This window comes from Nerophis lumbriciformis, linkage group LG03 (assembly GCF_033978685.3).
Source record: "Nerophis lumbriciformis linkage group LG03, RoL_Nlum_v2.1, whole genome shotgun sequence".
Lineage (NCBI taxonomy): Eukaryota > Metazoa > Chordata > Actinopteri > Syngnathiformes > Syngnathidae > Nerophis > Nerophis lumbriciformis.
In genome coordinates this window covers 13,103,398-13,126,205 of record NC_084550.2, presented here as the reverse complement: position 1 = coordinate 13,126,205, position 22,808 = coordinate 13,103,398, and the positions used below count along the sequence as shown (strand labels likewise).

Genomic DNA, 22,808 nt, shown 5'->3' with positions numbered 1-22,808 from the left:
ATCTGCCAGTGGATTGTAAATGCCTGGGCGGATATATCGGTCTCAACTGTGGTCCGAGCTTTCCGGAAGGCAGGATTCACGGAACTGCTGGAAAACAACAGCAACATTGACTCTGATGACTTCGACGAGACGGAGCCGGCCATTTTGGATGCCGTTTTCGCCCAACTTTTTAATTCAGACACTGAAGAAGAATTCGAGGGATTTATGGATGAGGAATAACTTCAGAAAGTGGGCTTTAAATGTTTATTTTGTGTGTTGTGTGACATTAACGTTCGAGCAACGTTGAGTTATTGATGTTGCTATTGCACTGCACTAATTTGAGTGTTACTATTTTTGTGATTGCACATTTGTACATTACATTTTGGGGGTGAACAGAGTTGTTAGAACGCTGGTTTGTAATATATTATTAAAGTTTGACTGACCTATCTGACTGTTTTTTTGACATTCCTTTTAGCGCAGCGTAGGCGCGGCTAATAACCCGGGGCGGCTTATAGGTGGACAAAGTTTTGAAATATGCCATTCATTGAAGGTGCGGCTATTAACCCGGGGCGGCTTATAGTGCGGAAAATACGGTATGTTATTGTTTACTTTATTACTCTAGTATACCCTGGACTGAAGCTGTGTGCCTTCATTGTTTTTGTAGCTGTTGTTTTGAGGCATGTTTAAAAAAAAAAATAGGAATAATGCACTTTCTTAGACTTAGACTTAGACTTTGTGAAAGTCAAAGTATAGTATTTCCAATAGTTGTAGTGGGTATCAGGATTATCTCAGCATATCCCAAATTCCAAGCTGCTGTTTTGAGGCATGTTAAAAAAAAATAATGCACTTTGTGACTTCAATGATAAATATGGCAGTGCCATGTTGGCACTTGTTTCCATAATTTGAGTTGAAGTTGTTCTCTTATTTTGGAAAACCTTGTTACATTGTTTAATGCATCCAGCAGGGCATCACAACAAAATTAGGCATAATAATGTGTTAATTCCATGACTGTATATATCGGTATCGGTTGATATCGGAATCGGTAATCAAGAGTTGGACAATATCGGAATATCGGATATCGGCAAAAAAGCCATTATCGGACATCTCGAGTTGAAAATGATTTGCAAATCATTGTATTCTGTTTTTATTTACGATTTACACAACGTGCCAACTTCACTAGTTTTGGGTTTTGTATATTTTTCAACTTTAGGGCTCCCCTGAAGTTTGCTCCCGAGGACTCAGAAGGATCTCAGTCATTAAAGTGTTAAAAATAAGTCGTATATTATAAAAAATGTTTTTCAACGTTAAGATCTCTAGATCAGTGGTGCCCAAAGTGGGCCTCGGGCCCAAATTTGGACCGCAGAGTCATTTGGGGGGCTTCCAAATGTAATACACATTCATACTGACCTTTTAAACTCCCTAGGTGTGCCCTGATCCAATATTGGTATCACATATCAGTCCAATATCAGCATAAAAAAACCAAGCATCGGATTATAACAGTTTGCAGCTAAACTTTTCAATATTAGATTTACTACAAGCAGTATGCAGCGAGTTTAGTTGTGTGTGATATAATGTGCAATACAAGCAGTCCTCCTGCGATGAGGTGGCGACTTGTCCAGGGTGTACGCCGCCTTCTGCCCGATTGTAGCTGAGATAGGCTCCAGCGCCCCCCGCGACCCCGAAGGGAATAAGCGGTAGAAAATGGATGGATGGATGGACAAGCAGTCCTGCAGCTTGTTTACTCGTGTGTGATATCATGCACGATACAAGCAGCACTCCAGCGTGTTTACTTGTGTGTCATATCATGTGCGATACAAGCAGTCCTGCAGCTTGTCTACTCGTGTGTGATATCATGCACGATACAAGCAGCACTCTGGCGTGTTTACTTGTGTGTCATATCATATGTGATACAAGCAGTCCTGCAGCATGTTTACTTGTAACTGTGATATCATGTGAATTACAAGCATCCCTGCAGCATGTTTACTTGTGTATGATATCATGTGCAATACAATCACTCCTGCAGCGTGTTTACTTTTGTGAGATATCATGTGCGATATAAGCAGTCCTGCAGCATGTTTACTTGTGTTTGATATCATGTGCGATTCAAGCAGTCCTGCAGCGTGTTTACACTTGTGAGATATCATGTGCGATATAGGCAGCCCTGCAGCGTGTTTCCTTGTGGGTCACATCATGTACGATACAAGCAGCCCCACAGCGTGTTTACTTGTGTATGATGTCATGTGCAATGCAAGCAGTGCAGCAGGGTGTTTACTCGTGTGTGATATATTGCACAACACAATCAGGCCCGCAGCGTGTTTACTTGTGAGCGATATCATGTGCGATACAAGCAGTTCTGCAGCATGTTTACATGTGTGAGATATCATGTGTGATGCAAGCAGTGCTGCAGCGTGTTTACTTGTGTGTGTTATCATGTGTGATTCAAGCAGTCTTGCAGCGTGTTTACTTGTGTGTGATATCATGTGCGATACAAGCAGTCCGCAGGGCGTTTACTCGTGTGTGATATATTGCACAGTACAAGCAGGCCCACAGTGTGCTAATTATGTGTCATATCATGTGCAATACAAGCACTTCTACAGCGTGTTTACTTGTGTGTGATATTATGTGTGATACAAGCAGTTCTGCAGCATGCTTACATGTGTGAGATACCATGGGCGATACAAGCAGTCCTGCAGCGTGTTTACTTGTGTGTCATATCATGTGCGATACAAGCAGTTCTGCAGCATGTTTACATGTGTGACATAGCATGTGCGATGCAAGCAGTCTTGCAGCGTGTTTACTTGTGTGTGTTATTATGTGTGATTCAAGCAGTCCTGCAGCTTGTTTACTTGGGTGTGGTATCATGTGCTATACAAGCAGTCCTGCAGCGTGTTTACTTTTGTGTGATATCATGTGCGATACAAGCAGTCCGCAGGGCGTTTACTCGTGTGTCATATCATGTGCAATACAAGCAGTTCTGCAGCGTGTTTACTTGTGAGTGATATCATGTGCGATACAAGCAGTTCTGCAGCATGTTTACATGTGTGAGATACCATGTGCGATACAAGCAGTCTTGCAGCGTGTTTACTTGTGTGTCATATCATGTGTGATACAAGCAGTCCTGCAGTGTGTTTACATGTGTGAGATATCATATGTGATACAAGCAGTACTGCAGGATGTTTACTCGTGTGTGATATCATGTGCGATACAAGCAGCCCTGCAGCATGTTTACTTGTGTGGGCTATAATGTGCGATACAAGCAGTCCTGCAGCTTGTTTACTTGTGAGTGATATCATATGCGATACAAGCAGTCCTGCAGCGTGTTTATTTGTGTGAGATGTCATGTGTGATACAAGCAGTCCTGCAGCGTGTTTACTTGTGAGTGATATCATGTGTGATGTAGTTGGAGTCTTAAAGAGGTCAATTATTAATATCAACAGTGATTTTGACTCATTATTATATTTTGAGCAATGATAGCTTTAAAGAAAAAACTGCCTAAATTGCAGCTTTGTGTTATTAGAGTCAACATTGAACTTTTTCTTATTACAATTCACTTGTTTGCTCTTTTATTCCACTTTTTTAAAATTTGTTTTTTTTATAGTCTTTGTAGAAATGTGCCGTGGGCCGTTAAAAAATTATCTGCGGGCCACACTTTGGGCACCTCTGGCATAGAGCGTTCATGCCAAGAGCGTACTGATGCAGCAATGTTATTTTTTATTATGGTCTGTATAAATATTTGCATTGTAAATCACTTGTGTGTCATTAGCATGCGTGTGTTTACCCAGAAGGGTGGAAATCCTCCAGCAGAAAATAGGAGATCAGCATGGACATGATGATGGACAGAGAGGTAGCGAATCCTTTGAGGATGTTGTCGGCATATTTAATCACCACAGCTATGACCAGGCCACCTAAAGCCTGCAGGGAACACAAAACATGGTTGGGCAGTGAAATTCAAACACGCAGCAAAAACATGCAATATATATGTATATATATATATATATATATATATATATATATATGTATGTGTGGGGAAAAAATCACAAGACTATTTCATCTCTACAGGCCTGTTTCATGAGGGGGGTTCCCTCAATCATCAGGAGATGATTGATTGATGAGGGATGATTGAGGGAACCCCCCTCATGAAACAGGCCTGTAGAGATGAAATAGTCTTGTGATTTTTTTCCCACACATACATATATTGCGCTCTACTACGGTATCGAGCACTATTTTTTGGATAACCTTATTAAGACATATATATATATATATATATATATATATATATATATATATATATATATAGATATATATATACATATATATACACAATACACACACACATACTATATATATATACATATGTATACAGTATATGTATATCTATATATCAATCTATATATATATATATATATATATATATATATATATATATATATATGTATATATATATGTATATATATATATATATATATATATGTATATATATCCATCCATCCATTTTCTACCGCTTGTCCCTTCAGGGGTCGCGGGGTGTGCTGGAGCCTATCTCAGCTGCATTCGGGCGGGAGGTGGGGTACACCCTGGACAAGTCGCCACCTCATCACAGGGCCAACACAGATAGACAGACAACATTCACACTCACATTCACACACTAGGGCCAATTTAGTGTTGCCAATCAACCTATCCCCAGGTGCACATACATACATATATACATATATGTATGTATGTGTGTGTTTAATTGACTTGGCGAAGTAGGAGGAGTCTAGTGCCAGCCCAGGAGGTTAAAATAATATGAACCCGGCAGACATTTATCCATCACAATATTTGTTATCTAAAGGGCATTTTACATCTTTAAAATGGTGCTATTATGGGGTGGGGTGGGGGGGGGGGGGGGGGAGCAACCACAAAATATGTTAATTTCAAATTATTTCAAAGGGAGACATTATTTGAGAAACAAGTGTTTTGAGTTAAGAGCTCTGTCAAAGAATCAATTATGCTTGTAAGTTGAGGTACTACTGAATATTTAAAATAACTATATACTTGGCTCAGTAGGAATTATTACAAGTGAATACAGCGGTACCTTAACTTAAGAGTGCCACAACTTCACTTAACTTAAATGTTTTGAGATAAGAGCGGTCTCTCGGCTAATTGTTATGCTTTAAGTTGCAAGCAAATAATTGAGATACAGCCATGGAAAATAAGAAGGCGAGTGTGAAAGACTGTGCTGAGAAGAAAAAGTGGATGATCCTCATTGAATTAATGAAAAAAAATCATTAAAAAAAACACACACACAAAAAACATGGCATTGTGCTGTCAACACCAGCCAATAAAGTTAATATAATGGCAGACATTTATCAATGAAAATATGGAGACGCTGCTGATGGTGTGTTTGACACATTCCGTAGGAGTCCAATTTTCCCAGGTAAATACTGTACATTATTATTACATTACTTCATAAAACTGCTGGACTTGTTTGTAGTACATTCTATTGTATTGTTTTTATTAGAGATGTCCGATAATATCGATAAATGCGTTAAAATGTAATATCGGAAATTATCGGTATTAGGTTTTTTTTATTATCGGTATCGTTTTTTTTTTTGGTTTTTTCAATTTTTTTATTTTTATTTTATTAAATCCACATATAAAACACAAGATACACTTACAATTAGTGCACCAACCCAAAAAACCTCCCTGCCCCATTTACACTCATGCACACTCATTCACACAAAAGGGTTGTTTCTTTCTGTTATTATTATTCTGGTTCCTACATTATATATCAATATATATCAATACAGTCTGCAAGGGATACAGTCCGTAAGCACACATGATTGTGCGTGCTGCTGGTCCACTAATAGTACTAATCTTTAACAGTTAATTTTACTCATTTTCATTAATTACTAGTTTCAATGTAACTGTTTTTATATTGTTTTACTTTCTTTTTTATTCAAGAAAATGTTTTTAATTTATTTATCTTATTTTATTAAAAAATTTTAAAAGTACCTTATCTTCACCATACCTGGTTGCCCAAATTAGGCATAATAATGTGTTAATTCCACGACTGTATATATCGGTTGATATCGGTATCGGTAATTAAAGAGTTGGACAATATCGTAATATCGGATATCGGCAAAAAGCCATTATCGGACATCCCTAGTTTTTATACAATATTTCCTATCTAAAAGTCAGTTTTTCTTTTTAAAAGGCATGCTACATGTTAAAATGGTGCTGTTTTGGTGGGGACAAGCACCAATCACATGAATTTTAATGGGCGACATTGATTTGAGATACAAGTGTTTTGAGTTGAGAGCTCCGTCACAGAACCAATTAAGCTTTTAAGTCGAGCTACGATAGCAATTCATTCGGAAAACATTTATAAATGTACATTTATTGAAAAAAAATAATGATCAAGTAAGACAAAAACAATGATCCCACCCACCTGTAAGAGGACAACTGTGCAGGCAATCCAATTGTAGCCTTGAAACAATCCAAACTCTGCTACTCTCCTGCCGTCATAACCCAACATTCCGAGACTAGCAAACGCAAACCCGAACAAACCTGCAGGGAAAAGTCAAATGATTGGGCTATAAAAACAAATATACACTTTCTGAATCTCAAAACCTCAACCTAAGTGGTATACTAACTTTAACACAAATATTTTAGTATTTATTTGTACAAAACCCAAAACCAGTGAAGTTGGCATGTTGTGTAAAATGTAAATAAAAACAGAATACAATGATTTGCAAATCCTTTTCAACTTATATTCAATTGAATAAACTGCAAAGACAAGATATTTAATGTTCGAACTGAGAAACTTTTTTTTTTTTGCAAATAATCATTAATTTAATGGCAGCAACACATTGCAAAAAAGTTGGCACAGGGGCCCTTTTACCACTGTGTTACATGGCCTTTCCTTTTAACTACACTCAGTAAACGTTTGGGAACTGAGGAGACCAATTTTTAAAGCTTTTCAGGTGGATTTATTTCCCATTCTTGCTTGATGTACAGCTTAAGTTGTTCAAAAGTCCGGGGTCTCTGTTGTGGTATTTTAGGCTTCATAATGCACCACTAATTTTCAATGGGAGACAGGTCTGGACTCCAGGCAGGCCGGTCTAATACACACAGTCTTTTACTACGAAGCCACGCTGTTGTAACACGTGCAGAATGTGGATTGGCATTGTCTTGCTGAAATAAGCAGGGGCGTCCATGAAAAAGACATTGCTGAGATGGCAACATATGTTGCTCCAAAACCTGTATGTACCTTTCAGAATTAATGGTGCCTTCACAGATGTGTAAGTTACCCATGTCTTGGGCACTAATACACCCCCATACCATCACAGATGCTGGCTTTTGAACTTTGCGCGATAACAGTCACATGTAAAGCAATTTGAAATGTGGACTCGTCAGACCACAGAACCCAGCAAAGCCGACCCAGCAAAGCCGGCGGCGTTTCTGGGTGTTTTTCGCTTTGCATAGTAGAGTTTTAACTTGCACTTGCAGATGTAGCGACAAACTGTAGTTACTGACAGTGGTTTTCTGAAGTGTTCCTGAGCCCATGCGGTGATATCCTTTACACACTGATGTCGCTTTCTGATGCAGTAACGCCTGAGGGATCGAAGGTCACAGGCATTCAATATTGGTTTTCAGGCTTGCTGCTTACGTGCAGTGATTTTTTCAGATTCTCTGAACCTTTTGATGATAATACGGACCGTAGATAGTGCAATTTCTAAATTCCTTGCAATAGCTCGTTGAGAAATGTTGTTCCTAAGCTGTTCGGCAATTTGCTCACGCATTTGTTGACAAAGTGGTGTGTGAATGACTAAGCATTTCAATGAAGCTGCTTTTATACCCAATCATGGCACCCACCTGTTCTCAATTAGCGTGTTCACCTGTGGGATGTTCCAAATAAGATAATAAGTTTGATGAGCATTCCTCAACTTTCTCAGTCTTTTTTGCCACTTGTGCCAGCTTTTTTGAAACATGTTGCAGGCATCAAATTCCAAATGAGCTAATATTTGCCAAAAATAACGTAATGTTTCTTAGTTCGAACATTAAATGTCTTGTCTTTGCAGTAAACCCCGTTTCCATATGAGTTGGGAAATTGTGTTAGATGTAAATATAAACGGAATACAATGATTTGCAAATCTTTTTCAACCCATATTCAATTGAATGCACTACAAAGACAAGATATTTGATGTTCAAACTCATAAACTTTTCTTTTTTTTTGCAAATAATAATTAACTTAGAATTTCATGGCTGCAACACGTGCCAAAGTAGTTGGGAAAGGGCATGTTCACCATTGTGTTACATTGCCTTTCCTTTTAACAACACTCAGTAAACATTTGGGAACTGAGGAGACACATTTTTTAAGCTTGTCAGGTGGAATTCTTTCCCATTCTTGCTTGATGTACAGCTTAAGTTGTTCAACAGTCCGGGGGTCTCCGTTGTGGTATTTTAGGCTTCATAATGCGCCACACATTTTAAATGGGAGACAGGTCTGGACTACAGGCAGGCCAGTCTAGTACCCGCACTCTTTTACTATGAAGCCACGTTGATGTAACACGTGGCTTAGCATTGTCTTGCTGAAATAAGCAGGGGCGTCCATGGTAACGTTGCTTGGATGGCAACATATGTTGCTCCAAAACCTGTATGTACCTTTCAGCATTAATGGAGCCTTCACAGATGTGTAAGTTACCCATGTCTTGGGCACTAATGCACCCCCATACCATCACAGATGCTGGCTTTTCAACTTTGCGCCTATAACAATCCGGATGGTTCTTTTCCTCTTTGGTCCAGAGGACACGACGTCCACAGTTTCCAAAAACAATTTGAAATGTGGATTCGTCAGACCACAGAACACTTTTCCACTTTGTATCAGTCCATCTTAGATGAGCTCAGGCCCAGCGAAGCCGACGGCGTTTCTGGGTGTTGTTGATAAACGGTTTTCGCCTTGCATCGGAGAGTTTTAACTTGCACTTACAGATGTAGCGACCAACTGTAGTTACTGACAGTGGGTTTCTGAAGTGTTCCTGAGCCCATGTGGTGATATCCTTTACACACTGATGTCGCTTGTTGATGCAGTACAGCCTGAGGGATCAAAGGTCATGGGCTTAGCTGCTTACGTGCAGTGATTTCTCCAGATTCTCTGAACCCTTTGATGATATTACGGACCGTAGATGGTGAAATCCCTAAATTCCTTGCAATAGCTGGTTGAGAAAGGTTTTTCTTAAACTGTTCAACAATTTGCTCACGCATTTGTTGACAAAGTGGTGACCCTCGCCCCATCCTTATTTGTGAATGACTGAGCATTTCATGGAATCTACTTTTATACCCAATCATGGCACCCACCTGTTCCCAATTTGCCTGTTCACCTGTGGGATGTTCCAAATAAGTGTTTGATGAGCATTCCTCAACTTTCTCAGTCTTTTTTGCCACTTGTGCCAGCTTTTTTGAAACATGTTGCAGGCATCAAATTCCAAATGAGCTAATATTTGCCAAAAAATAACGTAAAGTTTCTGAGTTCGAACATTACATTTCTTGTCTTTGCAGTTTATTCAATTAAATATAGGTTGAAAAGGATTTACAAATCATTGTATTCTGTTTTTATTTACGATTTACACAATGTGCCAACTTCACTGGATTGGGGTTTTGTATAATACCAATCTAATACAATTTTTGTAAAAAAATTGAACTAGCAATCTGGTGAGAGAATTTGTTTACACAGGCGTGCACACTCACCAATTCAGAGGACAGCTTTGTAAAGAAACAGGCTTTGCTACACATCTTAGAATAAAGCCCTTTGCTCTGCAAACTAATCTTCAGTCAGCGAACAGGCTAGCCTAGCATGACGTATCTGTGACTGCACTGTAGCACACATAGCTTTGCTAGCGTTGCTAGTTTGAGTCCTCCCCAACTCCGTAATGCTACGTCATCGTGATACAGGAAGTCCTTGGAATGTCTGTTTCTTTGACTGCAATGTAAGTCCAGTAAGTATGTAAGTTGGATTCATGAGTACCGTAAATTAGACCCTAATTAACTAACACTGTACACAAAACACAAGAAGGACATAAAGACTATTAATTTAAGATGAATAAAAACATTAAATACAATAAATAAATCAAATTGTAATAAATTAAAAGAGGGATCAACTACTTACGCTTATTGTAAGCAGAAAGTCCCATTATTGAAACCATTACACTGCTTAGTTATCACTGTCCATTATAATAATAGAAAATATTTATTTTCCTTTACTTTAATTCTTGATGTTGGTCATAGCGTTTGATAGCATGCAACCAAAGTTATTCTCCACTCTATTTTTCTTTTTTCCCAGAACAGCATGCGTTATGTTTGGGAGACAAAAAGAGCCAAAAGTGATGTAGTCCTCCCTCAGTGTAGCAACACATAACTACATGTTCTTTTGTAACTAGTTTTTTTTTTTTAGTGGTTCAGTATTAGTGATTTGCGAGGGTGCGTCATAACCACAAAATGTTGTTACACAAAATATTGCTACGTGAAACATCGTAAGACAATACGCCGTGACACGCAACCCCGTAACATGAAACACTGTAACACAACACACCGCAACACGATACACAACACAAGACATATAACACGATATGTTGTTAAACAAAACGCTGTAAAACGAAACAACGTAAAATGAAATGGCGCAACACGAAACACTGTAACACGAAATATCGTAACAGGAAATGTCGTAATAAGAAACTTTGAAACACGAAACATCGTACAGTGAAACGGCGTAACACAAAACACCGAAACAAAACATTGTAGCACGACACATTCTTACACAAAACATTGCAACATGAAACGCTGTAAGTTGAAATGTCATAACAGGAAACGTTGTAACACGAAACACTGTAACACAATACACTGTAACCACAACACGAGACATATAACACGATACGTCGTAAAACGAAACGCTGTAAAACGAATAGCTGTAAAACGAAACGCTGTAAAACGAAACGCTATCATACGAAACAACGTAAAATGAAACGGCGTAAAACGGCACGCTGTAACACGAAACATCGTAACATGTAATGTCGTTACAGAAAACATCGTAACAAGAAACTTTGAAACACAAAACATCGTACAGTGAAACGGCATAACACAAAAACACCGAAACCAAAACATTGTAACACGACACATTCTTACACAAAACATTGCAACACGGAACGTCGCAACAGGAAACGTCGTAACATGAAATGCCGTAACACGATATGTTGTAAAAGAATACATTATAAAACAATGCCTCTCAAAACGAAGCGCTGCAAAACAAAACGCTGTAAAAATAACACTGTAAAATGGAACGGCATAAGACAAAACATCGTAACACAGAATGTCCTGACCGGAAACGTTGTACCACGAAACGCTGTAACACGAAACGTGTTATCATTAAAAGGTTCAGAGAATCTGGAGCAATCACTGCACATAAGTGGCAATGCCCGTGACCTTCGATCCCTCAGGCGGTACTGCATCAAAAAGTGACATCAGAGTGTAAAGGATATCACCACATGGGCTCAGGAACACTTCAGAAAACCACAGTCAGTAACTACAGTTTGTCGCTACATCTGTAAGTGCAAGTTAAAACTATACTATGTAAAGCCAAAGCCATTTATCAACAACACCCAGAAACGCCGCCGGCTTCGCTGGGCTTGAGCTCATCTAAGATAGACTGATGCAAAGTGGAAAAGTGTTCTGTGGTCTGACGAGTCCATATTTCAAATTGTTTTTGGAAACTGTGGACGTTGTGTCCTCCGGACCAAAGAAGAAAAGAACCAACCATTGTTCTAGGCGCAAAGTTCAAAATCCAGCATCTGTGATGGTATGGGGGTGTATTAGTGCCCAAGGCATGGGTAACTTACACATCTGTGAAGGCACCATTAATGCTGAAAGGTACATACAAGTTTTGGAGCAACATATGTTGCCATCCAAGCAACGTCATTTTCATGGACACCCCTGCTTATTTCAGCAAGACAATGCCAAGCCACATTCTGCACGAGTTACAACAGCATGGCTTCATAGTAAAAGAGTGCGGGTACGAGGCTGGCCTGCCTGTAGTCCAGACCTGTCTCCCATTGAAAATGTGTGGTGCATTATGACCCCGGACTCCTGAACAACTTATGCTGTACATCAAGCAAGAATGGGAAAGAATTCCACCTGAAAAGCTTTAAAAAATTGGTCTCCTCAGTTCCCAAACGTCTACTGAGTGTTGTTAAAAGGAAAGGCCATGTAACACAGTGGTAAAAATGCCCCTGTGCCAACTTTTTTTGCAATGTGTTGCTGCTATTAAATTCCAAGCTAATGATTATCTGCAAAAAACAATGACGTTTCTCAGGTTTGAACATTAAATATCTTCTCTTTGTAGTCTATTCAATTGAATATAGGTTGAAAAGGATTAGCAAATCATTGTATTCTGTTTTTATTAACGATTTACACAACGTGCCAACTCCACTGGTTTTGGGTTTCGTATATTTACTACAGTATTATAAATATTCTGAAACACATGGGGGGGAAAGTGCACATCTACTTACCCAGCTGTATATTTCGAACCCACACACTCTGTTTAGTTTCCTTGAGGATTTTCTCAAAGTAAACCCCAGCAAAGCCACTGGATAGACAGGCTATCAGCACAGCCATCACACCCACAAACTGAGCGCTGGAAGACAGGACTTTCTGCTCGGAGTCTCCTTCAGACTCAGTGGGCCACTATGGACGTCAGAGTCAAAAAATGGATATGCCAAAATCGTATGAGTGACACGATGAGTACAACAACATATCTGAGTGTTGAAAATATCCAGTGAGTACCTGCACTAAAATGACCCCAGCCATGAGGACGAGCAGGGAGAACCACTGATAGAAACCAAGTTTCCTTCCCAGCATGGAGACGGAGAACAGAGCTGTGGTCAGAATCTTCAGCTGGTATGTGACCTGAATAAAACAAATCGATCGTCACGTTTGTTGTCAATATCAGAATCAGAATCAGATCAGAATCAGAATCAGAATCGTTTTATTGCCATTGTTTGAGAACGGGTTCACAAACTAGGAATTTTACTTGGTGCAATCGTGCAACATAAAACACATATAACACAGATTTGGTAATAACAAGAGCTGTAACTGAGCTATCAGATCTTGTTATAGACTTAGAAGGAATTCAAGGAGCTACTGTTAGGAGTTATTGTTCATGTGCCTGATGGCCGAGGGGAAAAAACTGTTCAGGTGGCGGGAGGTGTGGGTCTGGATGGATCGTAGTTTCCTGCCTGAGGAATATTGGATTCCTTTACAACTTTGGACTGAGTTTTGTCAGCTAAATATGCTTCGTGTGACAAATCACACTCTACCACGGGTGTCCAAAATTTTGACTTGGGGGCCGCATTGGGCTAAAAAAATCTGGCTGGGGGACAAAAGTTGACTGCATGTAAAGTATCACAGACACACGTATACACACACACCAGTGACGTGCAGTCAGGGGAGGCCCCGCCTCACCTGCCATCATGGAAAGGAAAATAATGTAAAAAGAAAAAAAAAATTATTATATGTATCCAGTGATTATACTATAAAGTTATTTTCCATTTAACTTCACCAGTTTTAGATTATTTTTATTCAAAATCGCTGAATTTTCACATTTGCCGTTCAAATACTGAGAAGAGACTTGCGGTGAGTTAGCAGCCAGTTGAGGCACGTCACTGAGTTGAGCCTCACCATGGATTGCGCAATGACTCGGCTCACTGCTGGCCTGCTGTGCAGTGAGACCGTATTGCTATATGAATTGTATTATACATTTCCATAGTTCAGTTAGCTGAGGTATATAATGTACAGAGTGTTTTGTCAACAACTGTATGTGTGTAACGTATTTCTTGTGCTGAGCAATCACAAAACTGTTGCGAAGACGCACTGTGTGAGGCTCGCAGTAATCCCGCCTCCTGGTGGTAGAGGGCGCTAGTGATCCCAGAGATCATTCTTGCGACTACTCGGCTGCAGAAGAATTGACAACAAGCAGCAACAGTTAGCAGCGATTGTTTATTTTTTCCTTCGCCTGGACTTTTAACATGGAGGATTACATATCTAAAATAAAACAGTTTTCTAAACTGGACTTTCATTCGAAGCAAGAGGTAATAATTAAAGGAAGATCTCCATCGAGACAGAGGGACTTTTAAAACTGAAGAAATATAAGGAAGACTTCTATAAAGAAGTTATCCATGCTTTTGTTCAAAAGGAGTGGCGCATGGACTTCATTTATAAGTAAAGGTAAGACCATAATAACATTTTTTTTTAATTAAATGTGCTTCTTTGTGTGCTACAGTTTGTATGTGTAAAGTAAAAGTTAAGTTAAAGTACCAATGATTGTCACACACACTAGGTGTGGTGAAATGTGTCCTCTGCATTCGACCCATCACCTTGATCACCCCCTGGGAGATAAGGAAGATCTCCATCGAGACAGAGAGACTTTTAAAACTGAAGAAATATAAGGAAGACTTCTATAAAGAAGTTATCGATGCTTTTGTTCAAAAGGAGCGGCGCATGGACTTCATTTATAAGTAAAGGTAAGACCATAATAACATTTTTTTTAATTAAATGTGCTTCTTTGTGTTCTACAGTTTGTATGTGTAAAGTTAAAGTTAAGTTAAAGTACCAATGATTGTCACACACACACTAGGTGTGGTGAAATGTGTCCTCTGCATTTGACCCATCCCCTTGATCACCCCCTGGGAGATGAGGGGAGCAGTGGGCAGCAGCGGCGCCGCGCCCGAGAATCATTTTTGGTGATTTAACCCCCAATTCCAACCCTTGATGCTGAGTGCCAAGCAGGGAAGAATGCCGGTATGAGCTTTTAAACATAACCCGTTAACTGCTGCCAATCAAATGGTGAATAAGATACTCTTTAGGGTTCATATGTTTGTAAATCTGACTGTGATGAAGTCAGTGCCTCACCAGCCATGCACCTCATATATATATATGTATATATATATATATATATTACAGGCCAAAAGTTTGGACACACCTTCTCATTCAATGCGTTTTCTTTATTTTCAATGCCTCAAAACTATGAATGAACACAGTTACGTACTTAACAAAATAGGGGAAATAACTGAAAACAAGTTTTATATTCTAGTTTCTTCAAAATAGCCACCCTGTGAAGTGAAAATCATTTCAGGTGACTACCTCTTGAAGTTCATAGGATAAAATAGTCTTGTTTTGTTGGGAGAACGACTTGCCATGGCTTCGGACCTGAGATTTCCATAATGTATTTTCGAGCTTGTGGCTCAGCAGTAACTGAACACCATTACATTTCCCCGCACTATGGAATGGACCAAGGGTCAAAAAGGATGTATAATAAATAGTTAATATAATTGGATATTAGGAGCATGTGAAAGTTTGACTCCTACTTTGTTTACTTCTGTGACGACCTCCTTTAAGTTTTGTAGTCAGTCAGAAATATCAAGCAGCTAAAATGCGCCAAACATGGATAAGTGGAGAGCGAGTGTTTTCCTTTTTTCCCATAATGCATTGTAATGCATTTAAATTAGTGTAATTTGGAATTTTTAATGGTGTTTGAACGTTTGGTTTTTTTTATAATATCCACAAAGTTCAGTGAGTGTTATATGTGACTATGCATGTTAACTTTTTGTTTTGGCTGCGTTTTTTTTTTGCGCCATGAGTAGGGATGATGTTTGTTAACAAATTATCGAGTTCGATGGCATTATCGAATCCTCTTATCGAACCGATTCCTTATCGAATCTCTTTTGGAATCCAGATAGGTTGTTGTGTGTGCACAGAGTTCAATAAGCCATAGATGTTAAATGACTGGGCCGGCACGCTGTTTATGTGGAGGAAAAGTGGACGTGACTGAGGACAGCATGTGGCCATTAAAGGACTTTGATGGATTTGTGGATGAGGATTGATCAAAAAATAATGTGAGTACATTCATAAATACTTCAATAAAGTACAACCGAACTCAGCTTTGCTCCTGTTGACATTGTAAATCAGCGTCCATGCATGCTAGCGTATGTTTTAAGCTAGCGTATGTTTTAAACCCAGCGTATGTTTAACCATGCCTGCGCCCAAAAATACGCTGCACCTTATTTATGCGTTAAATACAGAAATAGCACCCGTAACTGACAAGGCGCCTTTTAATACGGTGCGCCCTATGGTCGCGAAAATACGGTATAGTGGCTTTGATAACGGGAACTGGTTCTCAAAAAGGGATTCGAATCCATGGAATCAGTTCTTTTCGTATCGAACAATCGGGAGAACCGGTTTCGAACATCATCCCTAGCCATGAGTAGGGAAGGTTGTTCGGATTGGGTCATACAAGTACACGTGTTGTTCTCATTTCAAATCACAATTCATGGTCATTGACCTAATTTACTCACTTTGATCCACAGAATTGCGACAAATTTGCAGCAATCAGTTTATCGGATATTTAAAATTAATCTGGAAACACCACGTGGGCCAGATTCCTGATTGGGCCAAACTGGAGACGCCAGCGGGCCGTAGTTTGGACACCCCTGCTTGAGTAGATCCGGCCCTTAGGGCAGGGGTCGGCAACCCGCGGCTCCGGAGCCGCATGCGGCTCTTTGATCACTCTGATGCGGCTCAGCAGCTTACTTGCTGAACCCCCCAATTTTCCCGTGAGACTTCCGGATTTCAGTGCCTCTCGCAGAAAACTCCCGGGATTAATATTCACCGATTTTCACCCTTACAGCTATAATAAGGGCGTGCCATGATGGTATAACATTTGGCGCCCTCTACAATCTGTATTAATAGCATGCCAGCCCAACACTTGTTATACAATATACATCTTCTGCTTGCACACGTACGTGACAGCAAGGCATACTTGGTCAATAGCCACACAGGTTACACTGACGGTGACCATATAAAACGACTTTAACACTCTTACTAATAATGCGCCACACTTTGAACCAAAACCAAACAAGAATGACAAACACATTTCGGGAGAACATCTGCACCTTAACACAACCTAAACACAACAGGACAATTACCCAGAATCCCATGCAGCCCTAACTCTTCCGGGCTACATTATACACCCCTGCTACCACCAAACCCCGCCCACACCCCGACCCTGCTCCCTCACACATCAACCCCCCCCCCCCCCCCCTCCCTCTGTGCGTCGGTTGAGGTGGGCGGGGTTTGGTAGCGGGGGTGTATAATGTATCCCGGAAGAGTTAGGGCTGCATGGGATTCTGGGTATTTGTCCTGTTGTGTTTATGTTGTGTTACGGTGCAGATGTTCTCCCGAAATGTGTTTGTCATTCTTGTTTGGTGTGGGTTCACAGTGTGGCGCATTATTAGTAAGAGTGTTAAAGTTTTGTTTTTTTATACCGCCACCGTCAGTGTAACCTGTGTGGTTGTTGACCAAGTATGCCTTGCTGTCACCTACGTGAGCAAGCGGAAGCTCCATTCAACATGTGGCTGAACAGGCACGCTGGTTGTAGTGGGCGCTATATGCTGTACCATGACGCTGACAAGCGCTATTCATTTAAAACCCGTGTGCCGCACCAGCTTAAAAATGTCATATTAAGGTGTGGGCAGCGTGTCTGAGACCCCTGGTTAATACATAGCACAAAGCAAAAAAAAAACTTTGTATGCAGTGTTATTTCATTTAAAATTTAAATTTTTTTACGGCTCCCATTGTTTTCTATAATTTGTGAAACTAGTCAAAATGGCTCTTTGACTGGTAAAGGTTGCCGACCCCTGCCTTAGGGTATTAGTATGTTGCCAGCCTTACTTCCACTTTATTCGGACTCATAATTAGGTCTTGCATTTCATGCCGGTGTTAAAACATTCAAATGCCATAAACGGAGTAGTCACACGCCAACACACTCCGCAGCTGCAGTGAAGCAGCACGTTAATGTGTAACCTGATAGGTGGCTGCGTCCAGGTTGGATAGGGCAACATAGAGAAGATTGTTCTGCAGCGTGTAGATTAATGCAGGAATTGCCAACTTCAGGGTCTCTCGAGGCCTGCTGACAAACTCCTCCTTCAGCAGCTGCTTCATGGCCTCTGCACTGAAGTCTAACAGACAGAGGGGTTCTTGTCAACCACCCAAGGAGCAAAGGGACAGCCAGCTACTGAGATGATGGCGGAGCATGAGAAAATAAACAGAGAAACTTGCTACGTACTGTTCTCTATGTAGACCAGGACGGTGCAGACGAGGATCTTGATCACCTCTGTGGACACGACGGCGGATGAGGCGAGGTAGCGGGGGCCATCGTCCTTCAGAGTGCGGGAGTAGCGCATGGTGAGTACCAGTGAGGTGGTCTGCAACACCAGCACCCCCAGTGAAAGGTACTTCATCATCTTGGAGTGTGAGGAAGACACCACGGCTGCGGACTTTCCCTGGGGGGATGCTGATGAGTCCTTTGGGAAAAGGCAGGGACACGTTTTAACACGACTAACTCCAAAGGCAGTAGAACAGGCTGAAGACTGGTATACCCTGGTTTGCACGGGTCACACCTATGTAGAGATGAAGATTGTTTTGTTAGTAATCAAAATGTCCAGCATCGAGCAATGAGAAATTGTTGGATCCACAGGTGATGAAGGGTCTGTCACACACGTATCAAACAAGCATTTACAACCCAGCGCAAAACATAGGGAAATAAAAGTTCTCCATTAACCAAAAGAAAATTGCAGAGGGAGAAAAGATCAAAGAATCAAATCTCTGTTTATTCTTAGCCTTTTGTATTACACAGCTTTATGACATACTTTTATGTCATGCCTCTTAGAATCACTCCTAATCCGATCAGTATGTCCTAAAATGACTAGCAGTCAAAAAAAGAAGAACAAACTATTTGTCAGTGTTTTATAGTCGAGCTATTGACAATCACAGCTCTTACAACAGTGGGGAGAAGAGTCACAGCTAAAAAAAAAAAGGTGGTGGTCTGCTCTGACTTTAAGGTCAGCATTGATCTCCATTCAATATTTTAGGTCGCAAAGCAGACAAGATATAGTTCATGAAATATTGTTCAGGCTTGAGAGGGTGAATACCATAGAACAGTGGCCCCCAATCACCGGTCCGGGGACCGGTGCCGGTCCGTGACGCATTTTCTACCGGGACGCAGAGAAACATTAAATAATTTGTAAACGACTGCATTTTCTCCGACTTAAGTTTTGCCTGTCCCACTAGACCAGGGGTCTGCAACCCGCGGCTCTCTTTCATGCCTTCAAGGCCTTGGCTCCCTTTAGCTTTGAAACATTATGTCAACAAATAATGGCAACTTAATTTATTACATTTTATTTTATATAGTTAGTTTATTTAAACAGTTGTTATTCTGGAGAGTTCTGGGAGTCTTGTCATATGAAAATAAAATATATTTTAATATATTCGATCTAAACGTATTTCACAGCCACTGTGCGTCATCTCAAGCAATTGTATTGTTTTTAGCGGTCAACCCCTAGCAATGGACGGATCAAAAAAGAGAAACATTGTATGTATTTCCATTAACATTTTTTGCTTTAATTTATGACAAGGTTGTTGTTTTCGGAGTCAAATAATTAGGGACCGCAATGTCCCTTTGGGACAGGGGACCCTATTGTATTTCGTGCGTTTTATTATTATTATTCCGCCGCCTCTTTGAGCTGTAATTTGACCCCCTTAACATGCTTCAAAACTCACCGTATTTGACACACACATCAGGACCGGCGAAAATTGCCATCTAATAAAAAAATCAAACCCCAAAACTCAAAATTGCACTCTAGCGCCCCCTAGGAAAAAACACAGACAAAACTGTTTGTAACTTCCGGTAGGAATGTCGTAGAGACATGAAACAAAAACCTCTATGTAGGTCTGACTCAGACCTACATAGAGGTTTTTCTTTCATGTTTCATACATTGACATGCTTCAGCAAAAATCAACAGGAAGTTGGCAATTCCCCCTTCAAAACAAACGTTTACTAAAAACAGTCACTTTTGCCTCTTTGAGCTGTAATTTGACCCCCTTAACATGCTTCAAAACTCACCAAACTAGACACACACATCAGGACTGGCAAAAATTGCGAGCTAATAAAAAAAAAAAAACAACAACCCCAAAACTCAAAATTGCGCTCTAGCGCCCCCTAGGAAGAAAACACAGACACAACTGCTCCTAGGAAGAAAACTCAGACAAAACTGCCTGTAACTTCCAGTAGGAATGTCTTAGAGACATGAAACAAAAACTTCTATGTAGGTCTCACTTAGACCTACATTTCATATATTGACAACCCCCAGCAAAAATCAACAGGAAGTTTGCAATTCCCCCTTCAAAACAAAAGTTTTGTAAAAACCGGTCACCTTTTTTCCAAACATTATCTCCTCTGAGCGCGTTTGTCGTGTCAGCTTCAAACTAGCACAGGAGAGAGATTGAACTCTTCTGATTAAAAGTTGACCAAAGAGTTTTAATTACTGCTCCGGTTTGGATTTTATGTGCCGTCAAAGTCGGTCCCGTCCATCGCTGCTTGCAGCTTTAATTTTTTTTTTTTTTTTTTTATTCATTTATAAGGGAAAGAACAGTGTACTTTTTTCTAATGTTCAAAATCTGGGTATAACCCCAGAAATAAAATGAGAGTCGTTTTTTGTCAAGTGTTTGATTTCATAAATTCTATAGCACAAGTGTAACGAAACTATAAGTGGTGTTATTGTCATGTTAGGAATCGAACAGAGTTTGCGGCTCTAGGTGAGTTTTATTTGGGGGGAAATGGGCTGAAATGGCTCTTTGTATGCTGAATGTTGCCGACCCCTGCACGAGACACACCAATAAGCTTGTTTATAGATGTACAATAAAACTCCTCATAGGAAGTTGCCATTTGTTACAACTGTGTGACATGATACAATGCACATTAATGAACATATAAAAAAGCCATAGGCTGATTTCCATCTGCATTTAATTGCAAAGAAACAAGCCCAGGGCTCCCACTAAGTCAGCGTTATAGTGAGTTGTATTTTTCATGCACTTATTTTTGCTGTATTTGTCTGGCACAAGTGGAAATCCAGTCCCTGGAAATAAGGTTGGGTACCACTGCCATAGAATACTATCTATGGCAGGGGTAGGGAACTTATGGCTCTCGAGCCAGATGTGGCTCTTTTGATGACTGCATCTGGCTCTCAGATAAATCTTAGTTGACATTGCTTAACATGATAAGTTATGAATAATTCCGCTTAAAAATAACGTTCAAAATATAAAACATTCTCATGCATCCATCCGTTTTTCTACCGCACTTGTTCAAGAAGTCGCATTAATGGTAATAAGTATTTTAAATTCACCTTTGATCAGCACACCAGGGACATTCAAAAGACAAGTCAACAAAGACTGTCAGTCATCCGTAAACTTAAAGGACTATACGTTGCACCTCACCTCCTGTTATTACTGTACCAAAGCATCGTTCAACCCATCCTTCTGTACTGTTCCACATGTTTTTTCACTATGCTTTCTGTACCCAACCGGACCAAACTCAGACGCATTACAAACATAGCAGCTAAAATCATCGGCCTACCCACACCCAACATTTCAGATCTAAACCACAGGTCCATCATTCGACTGCCAAACACAATAGTCCAGGATATGACTCACCTACTACACCAATACATCATCCCACTACCATCAGGGCGCAGATACAGAACTATCAAATTACGGAGGGCCCGTCTCGGGAAAAGCCTTATCCCTGCAGCTATAGCGGCCCTAAACAGCAGGCCAGGCCGGCCTGTCTGACAAGCCTGTAAATTTGTTGGTCAGGTATGATGTCTTTTTGTTATTTTTGTTTGTGATGTGTAATGTCTATTGTATGTACGGCATTGAAAATGAATTTCCCCAACGGGGACCAATAAATCTAAATTTAAAAAAAATCTTTATTTATTATTGGTTAGCTTCAGAATAACAATGTTATTAAAAAAGAATAAGAGACTTATTATACTCTAAAAATGTTGGTCTTACTTATAAATGCACGCATTTAGTTGTATTCAGTGTTAAAAAATATTATATGGCTCTCACGGAAATGCATTTTAAATAAATGATAAATGGTTATACTTGTATAGCACTTTTCTACCTTCAAGGTACTCAAAGTGCTTTGACAGTATTTCCACATTCACCCATTCACACACTGATGGCGGGAGCTGCCATGCAAGGCGCTAACCAGCAGCCATCAGGAGCAAGGGGTGAAGTGTCTTGCCCAAGGACACAACGAACGTGACTAGGATGGTAGAAGGTGGGGATTGAACCCCAGTAACCAGCAACCTTCCGATTGCTGGCACGGCCACTCTACCAACTTCGCCACGCCGTCCCCAAATATTTGGTTTTTATGGATCTCTCAGCCAAAAAAGTTCCCGACCCCTGATCTATGGGTTTTGGCTCACACGGGCATAACGGATAATGAATTGGCAGGTCAGCTGGCAAAACAGACACTAACGCTAAAGCAGCACAAATAGGTACCTCTCAGTAAGGCAGAGGTCAAATCATTCATTAAAGGAAATCTTTTGAAAGGGTGGCAAGTACACTGGGACATGAGTACAGCAGGAAGACACTTATATGCAATCCAGAACCAGTAGGAGCGGGAAGAACTGTAAGGGGGAGCACAAAAGAGGAAGGAATCCCATCACAGTTTGTGCAGTGGTAGACGCTGGTGCGTGCGGGTGATATAAAAATATCCATGTTTCCTGGGCTGCATGGAAAGATAAAATATAATAACAATGTGTTTGTGAGCGAGGTTGAACACGCCATAATTTAAAAACAAAATAGACACTGGGGTCGTGTTTTACTAAAGGTTTCCGTGTACTAAAACACCCGCAAACTTGATGGCACCAGCTCTTCGGGTCCGCTGGTCTTTATGCCGTCTG

General features: G+C 40.3%; 1 protein-coding gene across 2 annotated transcripts in view; it reads right to left on the bottom strand.

Annotated features, from left to right (window-relative positions):
- slc35a3b (solute carrier family 35 member A3b) overlaps window positions 1-22,808 on the bottom strand; it is a 54,438-nt gene that overhangs the window by 4,999 nt on the left and 26,631 nt on the right. Inside the window, exons 1-7 of one of the 2 annotated variants that reach the window (XM_061933978.1) lie at window positions 18,441-18,624; window positions 18,128-18,365; window positions 17,866-18,020; window positions 12,793-12,915; window positions 12,519-12,693; window positions 6,410-6,528; window positions 3,758-3,891 (exon numbers count right to left, since the gene is read on the bottom strand). In XM_061933978.1, coding sequence (XP_061789962.1) covers window positions 3,758-3,891; window positions 6,410-6,528; window positions 12,519-12,693; window positions 12,793-12,915; window positions 17,866-18,020; window positions 18,128-18,305 — 884 coding nt within the window. In that variant the 5' untranslated portion in view covers window positions 18,306-18,365; window positions 18,441-18,624. Of the gene's footprint in view, window positions 1-3,757; window positions 3,892-6,409; window positions 6,529-12,518; window positions 12,694-12,792; window positions 12,916-17,865; window positions 18,021-18,127; window positions 18,366-18,440; window positions 18,625-22,808 lie in introns of those variants that run through there. The other variant, XM_061933970.2, reaches the window with a different exon arrangement.